General features: G+C 41.0%; 1 protein-coding gene across 1 annotated transcript; it reads left to right on the plus strand.

The window, feature by feature from the left end:
- Positions 1-779: 779 nt before the first annotated feature.
- On the plus strand, positions 780-14,510 carry LOC104457643 (26S proteasome non-ATPase regulatory subunit 1; the record flags this gene model as incomplete). The annotated part of the gene is made up of 15 exons (XM_010078377.1): positions 780-823; positions 1,872-1,945; positions 2,191-2,360; positions 3,206-3,411; positions 4,663-4,806; positions 5,644-5,870; positions 6,428-6,488; positions 8,218-8,346; positions 9,593-9,681; positions 10,360-10,438; positions 11,177-11,350; positions 12,316-12,427; positions 13,067-13,263; positions 13,824-13,919; positions 14,446-14,510. Coding segments are annotated over 15 exons (1,867 nt in total), but the record flags the coding sequence as incomplete, so codon positions are not given.
- Positions 14,511-16,210: the final 1,700 nt, after the last annotated feature.

Raw genomic sequence — 16,210 nt, forward strand, 5'->3', positions numbered from 1 at the left:
CTTTCTGTATTTGTACATTTTAGTTTTGACCTGCACACTTTCCTTTTAGATTTGTCAAGATCTTCTGAAAGCCCAGTTCAGCCCTCTGATAGGCTTGCTGGCCTTTCCAGTTTGGTGTTTTATTTAGATTTAAATCTATACAACAGATAAATATTAAAAGCAGTGAATTGTGTTGGACTTTGACAGATCCTATTCCAGCCCTTGCAGCCTGTCAATGAAACCATCTATAACCATTCTTCAGATCGAGCTTCCCAAATAACTGTGAACCTCTCTTTCAGTTATGTCACTTAAACAATATTTCTGTAGTTGTTCGTAGAAGTGTTCTGGGACAGCGTCAGGAATCTTGCTAGGGCTGTGAGATATGGCATCTTCTCTTAGCCATAAGACCTGTTTCCTTGGCATGAAAAAACTTAGGATGTTTGTTCATGATCTTCTTTGTGCCTGTTGAGGAAGTGGGAAGTGACTTGCTAGAAAGTAGTCAGCGAACTAGTGCTGGAGCTGGAAGTAAATCCTGGATTCTGTGAGTTCCTGTCAAATATGTTTTCCTCTAAGAAGGATTATCTTTTTATAAACAGTGTACCTTTTCAGTTCTAAATTCTGAACTATTTTATATAATGTTTAATACAAACGCAGATCTGATCTTTGTGTTTTGATACTGAAGAGTTTAAAGCAGCATTCCAGAGACAGCCTTCTTTCCTGTTCTGTTGGTTTTGATCTAAATAACATGTTCACTTTTGAAACTGAGAGAATCCAAAACTGACTATGATGTTGTTTTGCAGCTGGAATTATCTCTCTTCTGGATGAAGATGAGCCACAGCTCAAGGTAAACTCTTACGTCTGGGAGTAATACCAGCAAATGCATTATGCTGAGAGCTTAAAATCAGAAATGAGTGGATCTCACTAATTAATGGTTGGGCAGCAACAGGTGGGCCCCAAATATCATCTAGCCTGGAAGCTGAAAGGAAGGGCTTGAATAACAGATGGCAAACCCTTGTTTTGAACATGGATCAAACTGGAGCTTCACATGCGAAGATCTTTATTCACCAAAGCTTCCAGCTCTCTGGTGATCATGGGGCTTTGTTACTTAGAAGTGTTCCAGGGGCTGCATTTTGGTTACGTAGAATTCAAAGCTGAAGAACGTCTCAAGTTTTTAGCATAATTTAAGTGATGTAAAACAAAATCACAGATACAGTTTTCCCTTCGAAAAAAAAAATCACAATAATAGTAGGAGAAGAAAACAGAAACAGAGACTTTACAGTCCACAGAGTGTGTGAGTCCATAGGACATCACCACACACTTGCAGTGGTGGTGTGTTGATCATGCTTGCTAGTTACTTGAGCAGTTAATGTAACCCCTTTCAGGAGGGGGAGCTGTGTCTTGTAATGTTGTTTAATCCCCTAAATGTTTTGTTTGGAAACAGACATAAGTGGTGGTAGATCCTGCTTTTGCTCTGGACTCGTTACAAGTGGGCTGATTCTAGTCCAGGTATTCTTTATCTGCTAAAGTACTGTGTGAACATAAATAGAGTTGGCTGCATAGGCCACAGTCCAATTCTGTGTGCTGTATAACACAGAGAGTTTAAAAACTTTGTAGTTTAAGGAGTTTCACCTATGGGTCATTTTAGCCAGTCATTCGTCACAGAGAGGCCATGGGAAGGAACATCAGGGTTGTCTTACCTGTTAAATGAACAGCCCTTGATTTGTAAAGGATTTACAAAGATTAGTGAACGCTTGCAAAGATCTTTTAAAGTAGAATTTGCTGTTAAAATGGGTCAGTGTTTATGATATTGGTCTTCAGTGGTACTTAAATTTTGCTGGGGAAAGGTAATAAATGCATTTTTTATGTAATATAATTATTTTTTTTTTTGGTAGGAGTTTGCTCTCCACAAGTTGAATGCTGTTGTCAATGACTTCTGGGCAGAAATCTCTGAGTCAGTGGACAAAATGTAAGAGAAGACACTACTTCAGGGTGTGCTGCTTGAAAAGAACATGAGATGTGAGGTGGATGTAGTTCTGGTTGCTTGATACTGGCTAGTACAGTATCTAGCTCCATATTTTCTGGAAAGCACTAATATAAGTGGATGTGGAGTTGGAGCTGTTGTCCCAAATATGTGATTTTGATCAAGCTCTCATGTGGTCTTAAAGAAGACTGAGCACACAGAGCTGATGCTCTTCTCTCTCTTCTTTGCAGTGAAGTTCTCTATGAAGATGAGGGCTTTCGGAGCCGGCAGTTTGCTGCTCTAGTTGCGTCTAAAGTTTTTTACCACCTGGGAGCTTTTGAGGAATCGCTGAATTATGCCCTGGGAGCAGGTGACCTCTTCAATGTCAACGACAACTCGGAATATGTGGAGACGATCATTGGTAAACAACTGTTGCTGCAAAAGAAAAGCTCTTATGTTGTCAAAACTACTGTACTTTGAGATTTTACTTTATTCAGTTGCTTTTCTTCCTTTTCCTCTTCTTGTATTAATTTAAACTGATGCTGCAACGAATTTTCCCCAGTTAATTTGTGCTTTCTCCTGCTTTGGGACTCTGTAATGGGACTGACTTAAGGGTTCTGGCATTTTTTTCCTATTTTTAACCCTTACTGTGTTGCGAGTTCCTAACAGGAAAATTGCTTTGGTTGTTTATTCTCCTTTCTCTCTTTTGTGTGATAATGTTTTTATCAATTTCAGCATAACTTTGGAAATAATTGGCAAGTGTACCTGCGCACCTAACTGAGGAGTATAATTTTTTTTAATCGACCATTAACAAGATAGCAAGTCAGATGCTGAATGCATGTGTAATTTGAACGTCTTTTAAAAGTTTCCTCTGCTGGTATCGCTTACCCTGTACAGGATATGAAGGACCACGTCTGGCTTTCAGTCTCCCCAGCTAGTGCTTACAGTAGAGCTACGAAGTGTTCCGCTGCTGTTTGCTCATTTACTTATAATATCATGCCACTTAAAGATCATGTTATTGGTTCAATTTTAAGAATATCTACTTGGTTTCAGCACTAAAATCAGAGTTTGTTAGGAGAGAGTATAAGTATCTTCCACTACTGTCTGTGTATGACTGCACAAATAGTTCTTGTGCATCACCTTTGTGTAGTTTCCCCCATGCTGCGTTTGCTGTTGGAATATGTGTGTGCCCATAATGGTCGCTTCATCTGTAAGAAAATTGCAAACATTACTTTTTTTCCCCTCTGTGTTCAAATATCTTTTCAGCAAAATGTATCGACCACTATACCAAGCAGTGTGTGGAGAATGCAGAGCTGCCAGAAGGGGAGAAGAAACCTGTCGATGAAAGGCTGGAGGGGATAGTGAACAAAATGTTCCAGCGGTGCTTGGATGACCACAAGTACAAGCAGGCAATAGGCATTGCTCTAGAGACACGCAGGCTGGACATCTTTGAGAAAACCATCCTTGAATCGGTACGTGCAAGAGACAGGAGGTGCATGTAGCTAGTCGCTTCCAAGTAGGGATCCAAAAGTGAAGTGCAAGATCCATATTGCCGTGAAATTTGCCCTGTTTTGTATGGACAGAATAAAAGATGAAGCTCAGGGGTGTTCAGTTTAACATGTTCACTACCTTTAAGAAATCCTTGAGGTGCAAGTTGCTGGGAGAGTATTCCCAGGAAGCTTGGCTGTGTGCCTTTAAGGTATTCCCTGTCAGCTACTAGCAGAGATATGATACTGGGCTAGGCAGCCTTAGGTCTGGCATAGTGTAGGAACAGCTCTTTTATTTTGTGGTGCCTGTCATCTGCTGCACTTCACTGTGGGAGGGGATCCTCAGGGCTGGGTAAGTGATTTATTTATGCCAGGAAAAACAAACAAAAAAATCCAGTACTTGGGTGAGATGTTTGGATTTTCAGGAAGTGTCTGTGTGCAGTTTTAGCCTGCCCTGACTGCAAGGCTGTACAGTCTGGCTTTAACATCTTTCAGTGCAGGTTTAAGGTAAATGGTGTTATGTAGTAATGGCAGTAAGAGAACCATGCCCGTAGACATTTGCAGCAGCTCAGTGGTTGTATGTTGTCTTCTTGTGCTGCAGTATCTTAATCATACGCCAGACACATGGTTTAAGTCCTTCACATTTTACCACTTTTTGATTTACAGCTTTCCCGTATTTTTGGATGTCTCCCATTTCTGTGTACAGGAATGATAACCATAAGGCATCCATCCTGCTTTCTCTGCTCTGTTTGCTGTCCTATGCATTTACTAACTTAATTGCCTATTGTAAATCCCACATTTCAAATTATCTTTCTGAAGTCTAGTAACCAAATGTGTTTCTCAGTCTCGAGCAAGAAATAGGTGTGTTGGGGATCTTTTCTTGGTGCATGATTTGTTTTGCTGATATTTTATGTTAGTGCAGTGAATTTCACTGCATTCAAGAATGGATGATTCAACTGAGAAGGGTGAAGAAGGAGAAATAGCTATTGAACTTTTAAATGAATCTTTTGCGTGTTTTAACTACTGAAATAAATATTGGTCCTGTACATTTTTGTAGTATTTTGTCTTTAAACTGCAGTACACCTGTATATAAGTTTTTCTGCAAATGGGAAACTGAAGTTTTATATGTACATGTCTTTTGCTCTGCTTTTTAAAACAGAAAGGAGTTAGCTTTATTTTAATTTCTTCTGCTTGTCACTCCAAACCCAAACTTGATATCCCTGAATTTTATTTCAGAACGATGTTCCTGGGATGCTAGCCTACAGCTTGAAGCTCTGTATGTCTTTGATGCAGAATAAACAGTTCCGTAATAAAGTCTTGAGAGTTCTAGTTAAAATCTACATGAATCTGGAGAAACCAGACTTCATCAATGTGTGCCAGGTAAACTTCTCAGACTGATCTTTAAAGATCAATCAACAGTTACTCTTCTTTAGATGTATTTGACTTGACATCTGCATGATCTCCGTTTGTTATTCAGTTAAATGAAATATCTTTTCCTGGTTGTGTGCTTCAAATATTTATCCAAGTGAGATCAACTTGAGAAGAGTTGCAAATATTGCACATTTGGTGAATTTATAGAGAAAGAAACACATTCAAAGGCAGTGTAGGGATGTAGACAACTGACAGAATATGTCAAGCCTGTGTAGGGAGTATCAGATAGTACATTCACAGCTTGGAATTTTATTCATTCCTCCAAAGAACATTTACAGTGCTTTGTTTTTTGGTCAGTTATTGTCTGAAAGTGTGCAGACACCTAGTTATTAAGTTACTCAGGTGTTCTCAGGCCTTTGCTGGTCTTGGTATGCCATGTGCGTGTGACTCAGTGTTACGCCTGTTCCATTTTAGCTGAGACATCCCTAAAAAATGACCCATGCTTCTTTAATGTGCTTTTGAAATGTCTGTGTTTAGTAGGGCAGCATTGTCAGTTTCCCAAGATAAAGCTGCAGAAATAGGAAGACTTGAAAGTTATATCTTGAATTTGTAAGACTTGGTCTTGTTTTTAAACTGACCTATGAAACTCTTCAAAGATTTCTATTATCTCCTATGAGAGAGAGAGAATTTGTCTTTCTTTGAAGGGGCATTCTGTGGAACTAGCAAATGAGGGAATGGGGAAAGTAGAGTGTGGCCTCAGGTAGTGTTGCTTTTTTATTCTGAAGTATATAATATCTTTTCCTGATTTTTTTTTTTTTCTTGTGTTCTTCCCTTCCTCTGATGCAGTGCCTGATATTCCTGGATGACCCACAGGCTGTGAGCGACATATTGGAAAAACTGGTGAAGGAAGATAACCTTCTCATGGCCTACCAAATTTGCTTTGATCTGTACGAAAGCGCTAGCCAGCAGTTCTTGTCTTCTGTGATCCAGAATCTCCGCACGGTTGGCACTCCCATTGCCTCTGTGCCTGGATCCACCAACACTGGCACCGTCCCTGGATCGGAGAAAGACAGGTGGGGAGATTGGCTTGAGACGAGGCGTAATTGTTCAGCTACAGTCCTCTGATGGAGCCTCCTGTTCTGTGTATGGGATGCCCATCACAAGCAATCAAGTTACTCCCCTTCATTTAAGTCAGGTGCTAACAACAGCTTAATATGTTTCATTTCCATTTTAATACTCTAGCCTCCATCCTAATAGCGATGAGCTCAAGGTTTCCAGGTGAGGATGTAACTGTCCTTGCTGCCTCCTTTGTTGACCTTGTTTTGTCACCTGTCTCCGCCTGTTCATTCCCTGTGAGCATCTCTATTTTTGTTGTCTCTAAAGATGGAATAAGAAGGTGGGGTTTTCTGGGCCTTTGTCTTCAAAGTCCCTGAAAAATGAATTGTGGAGGAGTTTGCTTCTCAGCAGTGACCTCCAGATAGTCAGCCCTTGTCCTGTCAAAGTCCTGTTTCCAGTCATCATCTCCAAATCCCAGGCTACTCTTTCAGGACGGTGTTCAGCCATAATTACAGTGCTTGACTAGTTATGAGTGATGAACTGGGTTGCATTTTTCATTTTAATTTTATTTCAGTGATGCTATGGAAGCAGAAGAGAAACCAGGAAGCACGTGTGCGGGGAAGTCTGCAGAAGTTGTAAGTTCCATTTCCAAAATCTGCCTTGCTTGGTTTTTCTTAGGTGTTGTCTTCCAGACTCTGGGGTTGCTAAATTGGTTTGGCTAATGAAGAATGGAATTCCACTTCTGTCTTGCTTGGAGACGAGGAGACCTATGATCTATGGGGACCAAATATCTGACAGTCTGAAAGTCCAGCAGTTCGGAAACTGAAAGTTGGGGGAGAATGGGAAGTGGGTAGATTTTGGTGAGAATTACTGAGCCCTGAAAAAGGAACAGAAGGATCTGGCTCAGGTGTTTGCTTTTTGTTGAAACTCTTTCCAGAAAGAAAGGGCCTGAAATTTGACTGCTGCTGAGAACCTTAGCTGATGAATTAGCTTGATGCTGTCTTTTTCTTCTGTGTCTGAAATCTGTCTGTAATTCTGGCTGGATGGAACTGATGCTCCTCTTCAGGAATGACAGGAGGGGATGCTATGCTGACATAACATAGCTTCTTTTCCATGAGGGAAGAAGGTGTTGCCTCTGGCTAGCATGGTGACTGTGTTGCTGGGCCAGCTGCTTAGAATCTTTATTTTCTTTTTCCAAGTATTGGAGAAAGCAAGTTCCCTTCTAACATACACATACAATTGCATTTCAGCATGTAGAATAGCTAAGGCAATTCTGGCACTTCTAATGCTGAGAAAAGGAAATGCTACTGGAGAGGAAAGTAAAATCCAAGACTTTTTTTTTTTTTTCTTTTTTCTTTTCTTTCCCCATGGTTCATATTTACAAACTAGGCTTGGGAATCTTTGAGAGATTCTTGCAGATCACTTAATCAAGGGCAGGCAGCAGTGTTTTCTTGAAATTATATTATGCAAGGAAAACAAAAGGTGTGGAGTTTCTTGCCCCATCAAGGAACCTGTAAACATTGCTTTTGTGCAGGAAAGGTGTCTTGGTTTAGTTTCTGCTGCATTGGCACTGCTGACTGTGCTAAGGGACAAGTACATAAAAATGATCTGTGTGGTCAGAAATGTTCTTGAGCTTAATCTTCTGCAATTCAGAATATTGACTATAAAGAAATACTTGAGGGGATTAGTTTAAGGGCTGAATTACTAATGCTTGCCTGGTTTCTGACCAGCTAATAACGCCAGTACAAAGAGCTGTGATGTACTTTTCACCCTGCTCGGAAGGGACTTCAGTTGGAACTTAATCTGTGGAAACTGTTCCATGGTGAGGAAGGAGGAGGCTTTCTCAAAGAACTCTGGAGGATGAATTTATTAGAGATTCCTAGTTCTACTAGCCTTTGTTCTAAATAAAGCCTTCAGCCCACAAGAATGATGCTGTGAGTCAGTAGGGTCATGCAAAGTGTTGTGGCTTTGCGGTCCTCTCCATTAAAACTTCCATGGAAATACAGGTTCCCATTTATGAAAGTGGTCACCTCTTGCAGGAGACTCATTGTATGTGTAAGGCCAATCGTAGCAGGTTGCAGAATATCAGATGTCACTCATATCCTTTTGCTTTCAATGCAAGAATACATTTCTTTTCAAAGAGCCTCTTCTCCCACCTCCACTGATGTGCACAAAGGGACTTGATTATCTGCGAGGTCTGAACTTGTGCAGCAAGGGCAGAAACAATGTCCTTTTAGTCCTAAAACCTGGTAGATTTTGGAATATGGTGATGTGAACATACAAGAGTGGCTTCTCATGAACTGTGTTTTAACAGAGCCATAGTTGGGAGCTCATGTTTTTCCTTCTTTTTGCTTATATGCGAAGAACCCAGAGCCCAAGGACCAGATCTCAAAAATGATTAAAATTCTAAGTGGGGAAATGGCCATTGAGTTACATCTGCAGTTTTTAATACGAAACAACAATACAGACCTCATGATCCTCAAAAACACAAAGGTAAGAGGCTTTGTTAGATGTGGTTGTCTTGAATTAATCTGATTCATCTTGTGTTTGTTTTTACCATGTTGCTGTTATTTTACAGAATCACCTTATGTTTTAGTGTGGCCTCCCTGGGTTTTTAGGGTACAAATCTGTGTTTTGGTCATGATAAATTAACATTTAAAACTTGAACCTATGAGGCTTAAGAAGAGCTGATCACCCCCAAAGAAGTCTGTATAATCAGAGTGTTTCAACTTACAGCTAGTATGACTTAATGACAGACTACTATTAGCATGTTGATTTTTTTTTTTTTTTTGGTTGGTTATAGCAACTAATCCATTTCTCTGCCCCCTTTTTTTTTTTTTTTTGGTGGGTTTGTTTTCCATCTGGTCAGTAGGATGGACCAACTGGTCATTAGGATGGACCAACTCACCTTCTAGCTGCATTTCTTGATCATTTCTAGCATCTGCATTTCTAGCATCATTTCTTGATCCAGTGCAAACGCTGCTGGTTGGTGAGGGGGGGAGTGAGCCAGAACTGCAGGTTGCAGTATGTTCATATCTTGGTTGAGGTGTTATGTGAGAACACACCTTCGACTTGGCTAAAGAAATCCTGACGTGCTCAGGGACTAATATTTCCACACTGAAGACAAAACTGATCAGATATTATAATGTAGGCAGTGCTGGTAAATTGAGTTTTGTTTTGGAAAGCATTACTCAGGGGTGGGCAAATGAAAACTTACAGGTAAATTAGACTCGCTTATACAAAATGATTATTAGAAACCATAGGAAAAGTTTTTTATGGATGAAATGAGATGCATGTTATCAGCAAAAGTGGTAGGCATGCTTCTCAGTGGGTTCATCTGTTTCAGGAGACACTTCACATGTCTTGGAAAATCTTTTCCATCTGCTGATTAAGTGCTTGGGAGTGATCCTGCATGGTGTTCCAGGGATGGCTTGAAAACAGCAGCACATGCTCGGCAGTGTTTGGTTCTGGGAACCAGGAGGGGGACTCTCCAGTTAAGCTGCAATTGGAGGAATCGTGTCTCTGACAGAAACTCATAGAAAGGATTGTTTTGCAGTGGGAAGATGGGTGGAGGATGTATTAGAATGTATTAACAATCTATTATCTTTGATTAGAGGGAAGTTGATGCTTAAATTGTGTCTTATTAAAACCCATTTTTTTAGTGTACTGGCAAGCATGTTAAGTGACCTAGGGCATGTCTTTTGCTGGCCAGTGATACTGATTGTTTTTATTCTTTCAGGATGCAGTACGGAATTCCGTGTGTCATACAGCAACGGTTATAGCAAACTCCTTTATGCATTGTGGTACAACCAGTGACCAGTTCCTTAGGTAAATCTATAGCGAGGGAACTCCAATGGCATTTAGAGGTGTTTGAACAACGTTGTTGCCCTGCTTATCTTGATACTTTCAAAAGGGTGCCTGCAGAACACTGATAGGCTTCAAGAAGAATAAACAAAAGATCTGAGAACTAATACAGAGGCAGAGGGAAGAAGTTGGAATTGTTTCCTTTTCTCTATCTTCACAAACTGGCTTTGTTTGAATCCTGACTATGTCAGTGGTTTGGAGGGTAGGGGTCTGTAATTTCTGTTCTCCTTGTTTACTAGTTGTAGAATTTCTGAGATGGTGATTTTTTTTTTTTGGTAGAGACTGCCACTGATAAATGACTCTTGAGGTCAGTCCTGACATTTCCCTTCCACTAGGGACTTGAGGAAAGCTCCAGAACCTCTGCTCCAGTTTCTTCCAAAGAGTTCATGGGCTACATGTTGAGCAATTGTTCTGCATCTTTCACAGAGATCGCCAGTATCTAGGAGCTTGACTACTACCACCCAAAGTTTGGGGCTGGTGAAGGGGAGAGGGGGACAGAGTGGAAATGCAGTTAGCCTTCTTGCCTTCTGGAGCTACTCTCTGGCTTGAAAGCAGTCTTCAGTGCTGTGAAACCTTACTTGCAGGGTGAAGAATGGCCTGTATGAAAAACTTTGTGTAAACCTTTCTTTTTTTGTCTTCCAGAGACAATTTGGAGTGGCTGGCCAGGGCCACTAACTGGGCTAAGTTTACTGCTACTGCCAGCTTGGGTGTTATACACAAGGTGACGTTGCATTCATTCCCCTCTGTTCAATATTCAAGCGGGGATTCTGAACGATGCCTGCACTCCGGTTTACCTAGTCTGTTGCAAGGCATAGCTGTGACATTGTTTGTGTCTTTGCACTAAAGAAAAGCGGTACTTTATCAAGTCCATCTCATATCTGATCTAGTTGATGGTGTGTTTTGCTGATCATCAAAAGGGTGGCTGGATAACATAGCTCAAGGAGAGAGTCTTCCTAGTTCTTGTCTTCCTTTGTGAGGTGAACACAGTTGATGGTTTCTAGCTATTAAAATTGAGGATGTATATTTCTTAAGTGAATTTCCTGGTTTTGGGACAGTACCGAAGTCCTTACTTACCGAAGTAAGTTTCAGTAAGTTTGAATGGTGACCTAAGTAGTTGTCACTTTTTTCAAATTCATTCCCGGGAGGGTGTATTTAAACCTGGTTTTAAATAGCAAAAAGTCTTTGTAATTGTTTTATGTGCTTCATCTCCCATTAAAGTGCTCTAGTGAATAAATCGGTGTAGCTTCTGGCCAAATTTGTCCTGGTTCAGATCAGTGATTGACACATACTCATGTACTGGGATTAATTAAGAAGGGATTAATTCTTTCTTGAGAAAGTGATGGCTATAACATGTTTTCTCCTGACTTGTTTAACTATTACTGCAAAATGTTTGTGTCCACTGTTTTTTCACCTTTCACTTCCCACTGTCTCCCTTTGCTGCTGGATGCTGTACGTACAGGGTCATGAGAAAGAAGCATTACAGCTCATGGCAACGTACCTACCCAAGGACACCTCTCCAGGGTCGGCCTACCAGGAAGGCGGAGGTCTCTATGCTTTAGGTCTCATTCATGCCAACCATGGTGGGGACATCATTGACTATTTGCTGAACCAGCTGAAGAATGCCAGTAATGATGTATGTACTGGGTTCAGTCATGAACCTTTGTTTTGTTGGGAATATCCAGAAGGGTGCTAGTTGGTTTAGAAGTGGGGGTTAGAGGTAACGGAGACTGTGACAGTGGTGTGATATCTACACCTCCTCTGGGCCTTAAATATAAACTCCGGTTGTAACCTATTGCTCTAGGTTTAAGTAAGATTTTTAGGAAATTCTTATGGATCTGACAGTGAATCTAGGTTCATTTTTCTTACTGCTTATGTATCGACTTTGTTTTGCTAGTGGACCTGCAGTATTTGGGCACTGTTATTGGTTATAGTGCAGCTGTCAAAGGAATAAGCCTAGAAATGCTTCTGCTGCCCTGTAGGTTTAATGCATCTTATACAAAAAGAAGGGGTTTGCTTCACCACTTAATGTTTGTAGAGCCCTACAAAAAGTCTTTCTTTTTAAGTTTGGAAGAGATCACTGTGTTCCCAGTGTGTTCTCTTCTTCTCTTTGGGTAATATCAGACTACATCTTTAAAAATTCTGTGAATGGATCTCACTTGTCTTATTGCAAATGTACTGCCTTTCCTGTACACCTTGTTAGAACAAAAGGGCACGTAGACTGCTGCAAGTGGGAACTGATTTACCTTTCCATTTAAAAGCTACTACTAGGCAGCAGTTTTTACACGTGGCACAGATTTGTGTTATTGCATAAATTGCTCAGTGGGGAAGAAGACCTTAAAGATACTAGAAAGTTTTTTTTGCTGTGTGGAAAACTTCTGATACTCATGGGTTTTTGCAATGCTGCTTTTATCTTCTGCCTCTTTCATCAGACTTACTGTCTGAGAAGGTAAAAATGCTATTTTTAACAGGTCAGGAGATCATTTTGGGTGGTTTGGGGCTAAAAGTTTGCAGCTTTATATTGACAGAAAGATGTCTACTTCAGCTGAAGCCATGTTGTTCCCTGTTCTATGATGACTAAACTTGCATGTGCTTCTCTAGATTGTCCGACATGGTGGCAGCCTGGGCTTGGGTCTGGCTGCCATGGGGACGGCACGTCAAGATGTGTACGATTTGCTGAAAACAAATCTATACCAGGATGATGCAGTCACAGGTAAATGTTCTGCTTACAAAGCAAATAACCATCTGAGGCCTTATCAGGCATCTGGATTTTTCTGGTTTGTTTGTTTTTTCGGGTTTTCTGTTAGCAGCATAGCGCTTCTAGGTTGCCTTAGCTGCATGTCATTTAGTGACCTTTTCCTGATCAGCACAATTCTTCAGTTATGTGGAAGTTATGTTCAGAGGTCCTGTCGGAACTGTTCTGTGGTGCTATGCCAAGTATCGATACGACAAGCTAGGTTTTTAAACAGTCTCTTATTTTGCTCTAGTCTTTCCTTTGTCACATGCTTTTTATTTAGTGTGGTTGATCTCCAGAGCCATGTGCCCTTTTTGGCTGAGACACAGGCCAGGAGAAGCTTGTGGGAGCTACTGTTGCATTGGCAGGGCTTCACAGGAAAATTATCTCAGCAGCTCTTGGCCTAAGGAAGAGAAAATTTAACTTGGTAGAGAAGAGCATTAAGTTGTGGCTGTAGGTTATCATTGCAAGCACCTTTGGCCATGAATAACTGGGTTGCTGGGCATGGTGGTGTCCAAAAGTGATCTGTTGGCCTACATCTTGTGTGATTCTCTAGATATATTTACTGCTTTTGGGAACAGAATTTGCTTTATTTTTTTGCTTTTCTGTCCTGTGCAGGTGAGGCAGCTGGGCTGGCACTGGGATTGGTTATGTTGGGATCTAAAAATGCTCAGGCTATTGAAGACATGGTTGGCTACGCACAGGAAACCCAGCATGAGAAGATTTTGCGAGGCCTTGCGGTTGGAATTGCTCTGGTCATGTATGGGAGGATGGAGGAGGCAGATGCTCTCATTGAGAGCCTCTGCAGAGATAAGGTAAGTTTAGTTGTGACTGAAGCCCTGGCCCTTTTGTTACACTGCTGACCTTCCGGTCCTTTTGTGAAATCTCCAGCTGCAGTGGGTTGGCTGTTTCGAACCAGGAAAGTTCTTACATAGGTCTGAAGTGACGCAGTTTCACAGGTTGCTTCACTCTGATAAAAAATACAACAACAGTTGTATTTAGTGCTTAGTCATGTATTTCTTTAGGCTCATACTCAGTCCCCGTAGTCTTATGAGCAGCAACAGGAGCAGAACAGGGTGTAATGGTTAAAAAAGATGAGGCTCGCTGTGGTCAATAGCAGATGGTGAAGAAGAAGCCAAGTGACACGTCTACCAGATACTCTCTTTGGCAGCCTGTTGCATAGCAACTTTGTCCCCCTGAAACTGGTAGTTTCAACCCTGCTTCGGTGATTGTCCTGTTAATTATCCCTAATATACAATGAAGCACTGAGGCTACCTGTTTGCACATTCCAGGCCCAAGAGCGGAACAGATTTAAAGTCAGAATTACTGAGTCCCTGTTTGGAAGGATGTTAAATATTGATGCTTTCTCTTCCAGGATCCAATTCTCCGTCGTTCTGGCATGTACACTGTCGCTATGGCATACTGTGGCTCAGGGAACAACAAGGCTATCAGACGCCTACTACATGTGGCTGTAAGTACAAGCACATAGCAAGAAATTTGTGAGGAGAGAGTAAACACATCACTTTGACAGTCTTTGTGGCTACAGCGTTAATGTTCTGGTCCAAATCGGAGATTGCAAAGTGATGAAAGCTTTCCTTAATACTGTGATAGAAATAACAGGGTCTCTGACATGAGGAAAAATAGACTTTTAGTGAGACAAAATTCAAACTGGTATCACAAAAAAGGAACCTATTAAAAAATAAAACATGATCCTAAAGTAGTTGGTAGTGGGTTTGCAGTGAATAGTCTGTGTAATGATGGGCTGGGGAAAAACAAGCTGTGAAAGACAAGGTCTGCCTGCTCCCTGGTAGACCTGCAGTCCCAGTGTGTGAACAAGGGCGAGGCTGTTCCAGCTAAGGCTGAACACGATTGTTAACTTACTTTCTCTATGATCCTGTCTTCTTGATTAACTTGTGTGCCTGACGCCTGGCCTGAAATGTTGCAGGGTCCTCAAGTGTTTTAACTATATTCTAAATGTCCTTTTTTTCCTTTTGTAGGTGAGTGATGTGAATGATGATGTGAGGCGGGCAGCTGTTGAGTCACTTGGTTTCATTCTGTTCAGGTACAATATCTTCCTAGGTCACTTGCACAGCCTGCAGTTTGATGTCTCTTACATTTTCAGGACATGTGTATGCTATTGCTTCCACAAAATGAATTGTCTGCTAACTGAATGGATGTTGAAAAGTCAAAAATTGAGAGAGAATAAAACTTGGTTCAGAATTATAAGTCTTCCTTCATGTTCAGCAGATGCTTAATGAGCCTTTCTGTAGGTTTCCGGGCTTACAGCTTAATTGTCTGAATAGAGTTAGATAAAGTTGATGAGTAGAATGAAAAAATAATATTTACGGGATTGAGAGTTAATTAAAAATTAAATATACAGTGCATGTGCCAAGCCTCTTAAAGGCAGCAGTACTCAGACAAATCTATCTGCCTAATTGACATCTAAAAGATTCCTGGAGGTTGTGGCTTCAGTAAAAATAACCTGAAGAAGGATGTTAAAATAGTCTTTGTTGTTTAAGTATCCACTGTTAAACCCTGACAGGTTACTGGGCTTATGTTGTGGTAATGTAAGCCCATAACAAAACAGTCATGATTGTTTCGGTTCTCCAAAGTGAAATCTTTCACTGAACTGGTATTTTGTAGTGCTCTATAGTTCCCTAGGTCAGAAGTGTTTGGGGGTTTTTTTGTTAGATTGGGGAATTAGAAGGCTCCTCAAGGGCTAAACGTTCATCTGTTGATACAGTAATCTGTGTAGTCTGAGCACTGAGCCAGGGTGCATGCAGCCTTAGAGTGTGTCCGAGAGGAGGTAGTGCACACTGGCATCCAGGACTGTTGTTAACATCATCTTTGGGTTAGTCGCAGTCTAAATTAATTCTAAAAAGCAAGATAAGATCTGCTTAAAGCTGGTATTAAAAAACAGGATTACTGATAAGACCAGTCAATTCATCATTAACCAAGTTGTTAGTAATGTAGAAATGACTCTGCTTCATTCTGGTTTTTCTGAAGCACATTCTGGCTGCAATTAAATGTAGTTTACAAACAGAAAAAATTCTCTCTGTGGGCAGCAGGCGTCTCCCAAGAGCTTCTGCTCCAATGCTTTTGTGAGCACAGGTCATTCCTAGCTGCATAGCGATCTGCGTCTCTCTTGAAGCCAAAGGGTCTGTTTAACTGGCTTCTGCATCTGTGTACAGAAGCAAAATTCCACGCAGGCGTTCCATAGTTTCAGGCATCTTTTTTCCAAACAGGTTGTGACACTGTGCTTTTGATCTCTGATTTCAATGTAATTTTTCTTTTCAACAAATGCAAAACATAGTTGGGCATTGATAGCTCCTACCAAAATGAGAAGCGTTCAGGGCTGAGCTAAACCATTTACTGTGTGCTGGCATCTTGTTGGAACAAGATAGTTCTGGGCTTGTTCTCTCCATATCCAGTGATGAGGAAATGAGTGACATCATCTTTGACTCTTTGATCTGCTCTGCAGTGGTTCAGATCTTGTCCTGCATCTTCCCTTTCGGGAAGGGTGCAGTCCAAAACCTGCTTGCACAATAGGGAGGAACATTTCGTTGTAAATTCCAGTCTCCACCTTACTTGGTAGCAAAGGACTGAAACTTTTTAGCTGATTATCGGTGGCTTCTGGAGGCAAAAGGCTTATGTTAGGCTGTTGTAGTTGCTAATACTTGTCACTTGATGACTTGCACAAAATACATGATCACTTGTTTTCTTTCAGACAGAGTTCTGGGGGAACCCTTGGTTTGTCTAGCC

The sequence above is a fragment of the Pterocles gutturalis genome, unplaced genomic scaffold (genome assembly GCF_000699245.1).
Source record: "Pterocles gutturalis isolate BGI_N339 unplaced genomic scaffold, ASM69924v1 scaffold50863, whole genome shotgun sequence".
Taxonomy (NCBI): domain Eukaryota; kingdom Metazoa; phylum Chordata; class Aves; order Pterocliformes; family Pteroclidae; genus Pterocles; species Pterocles gutturalis.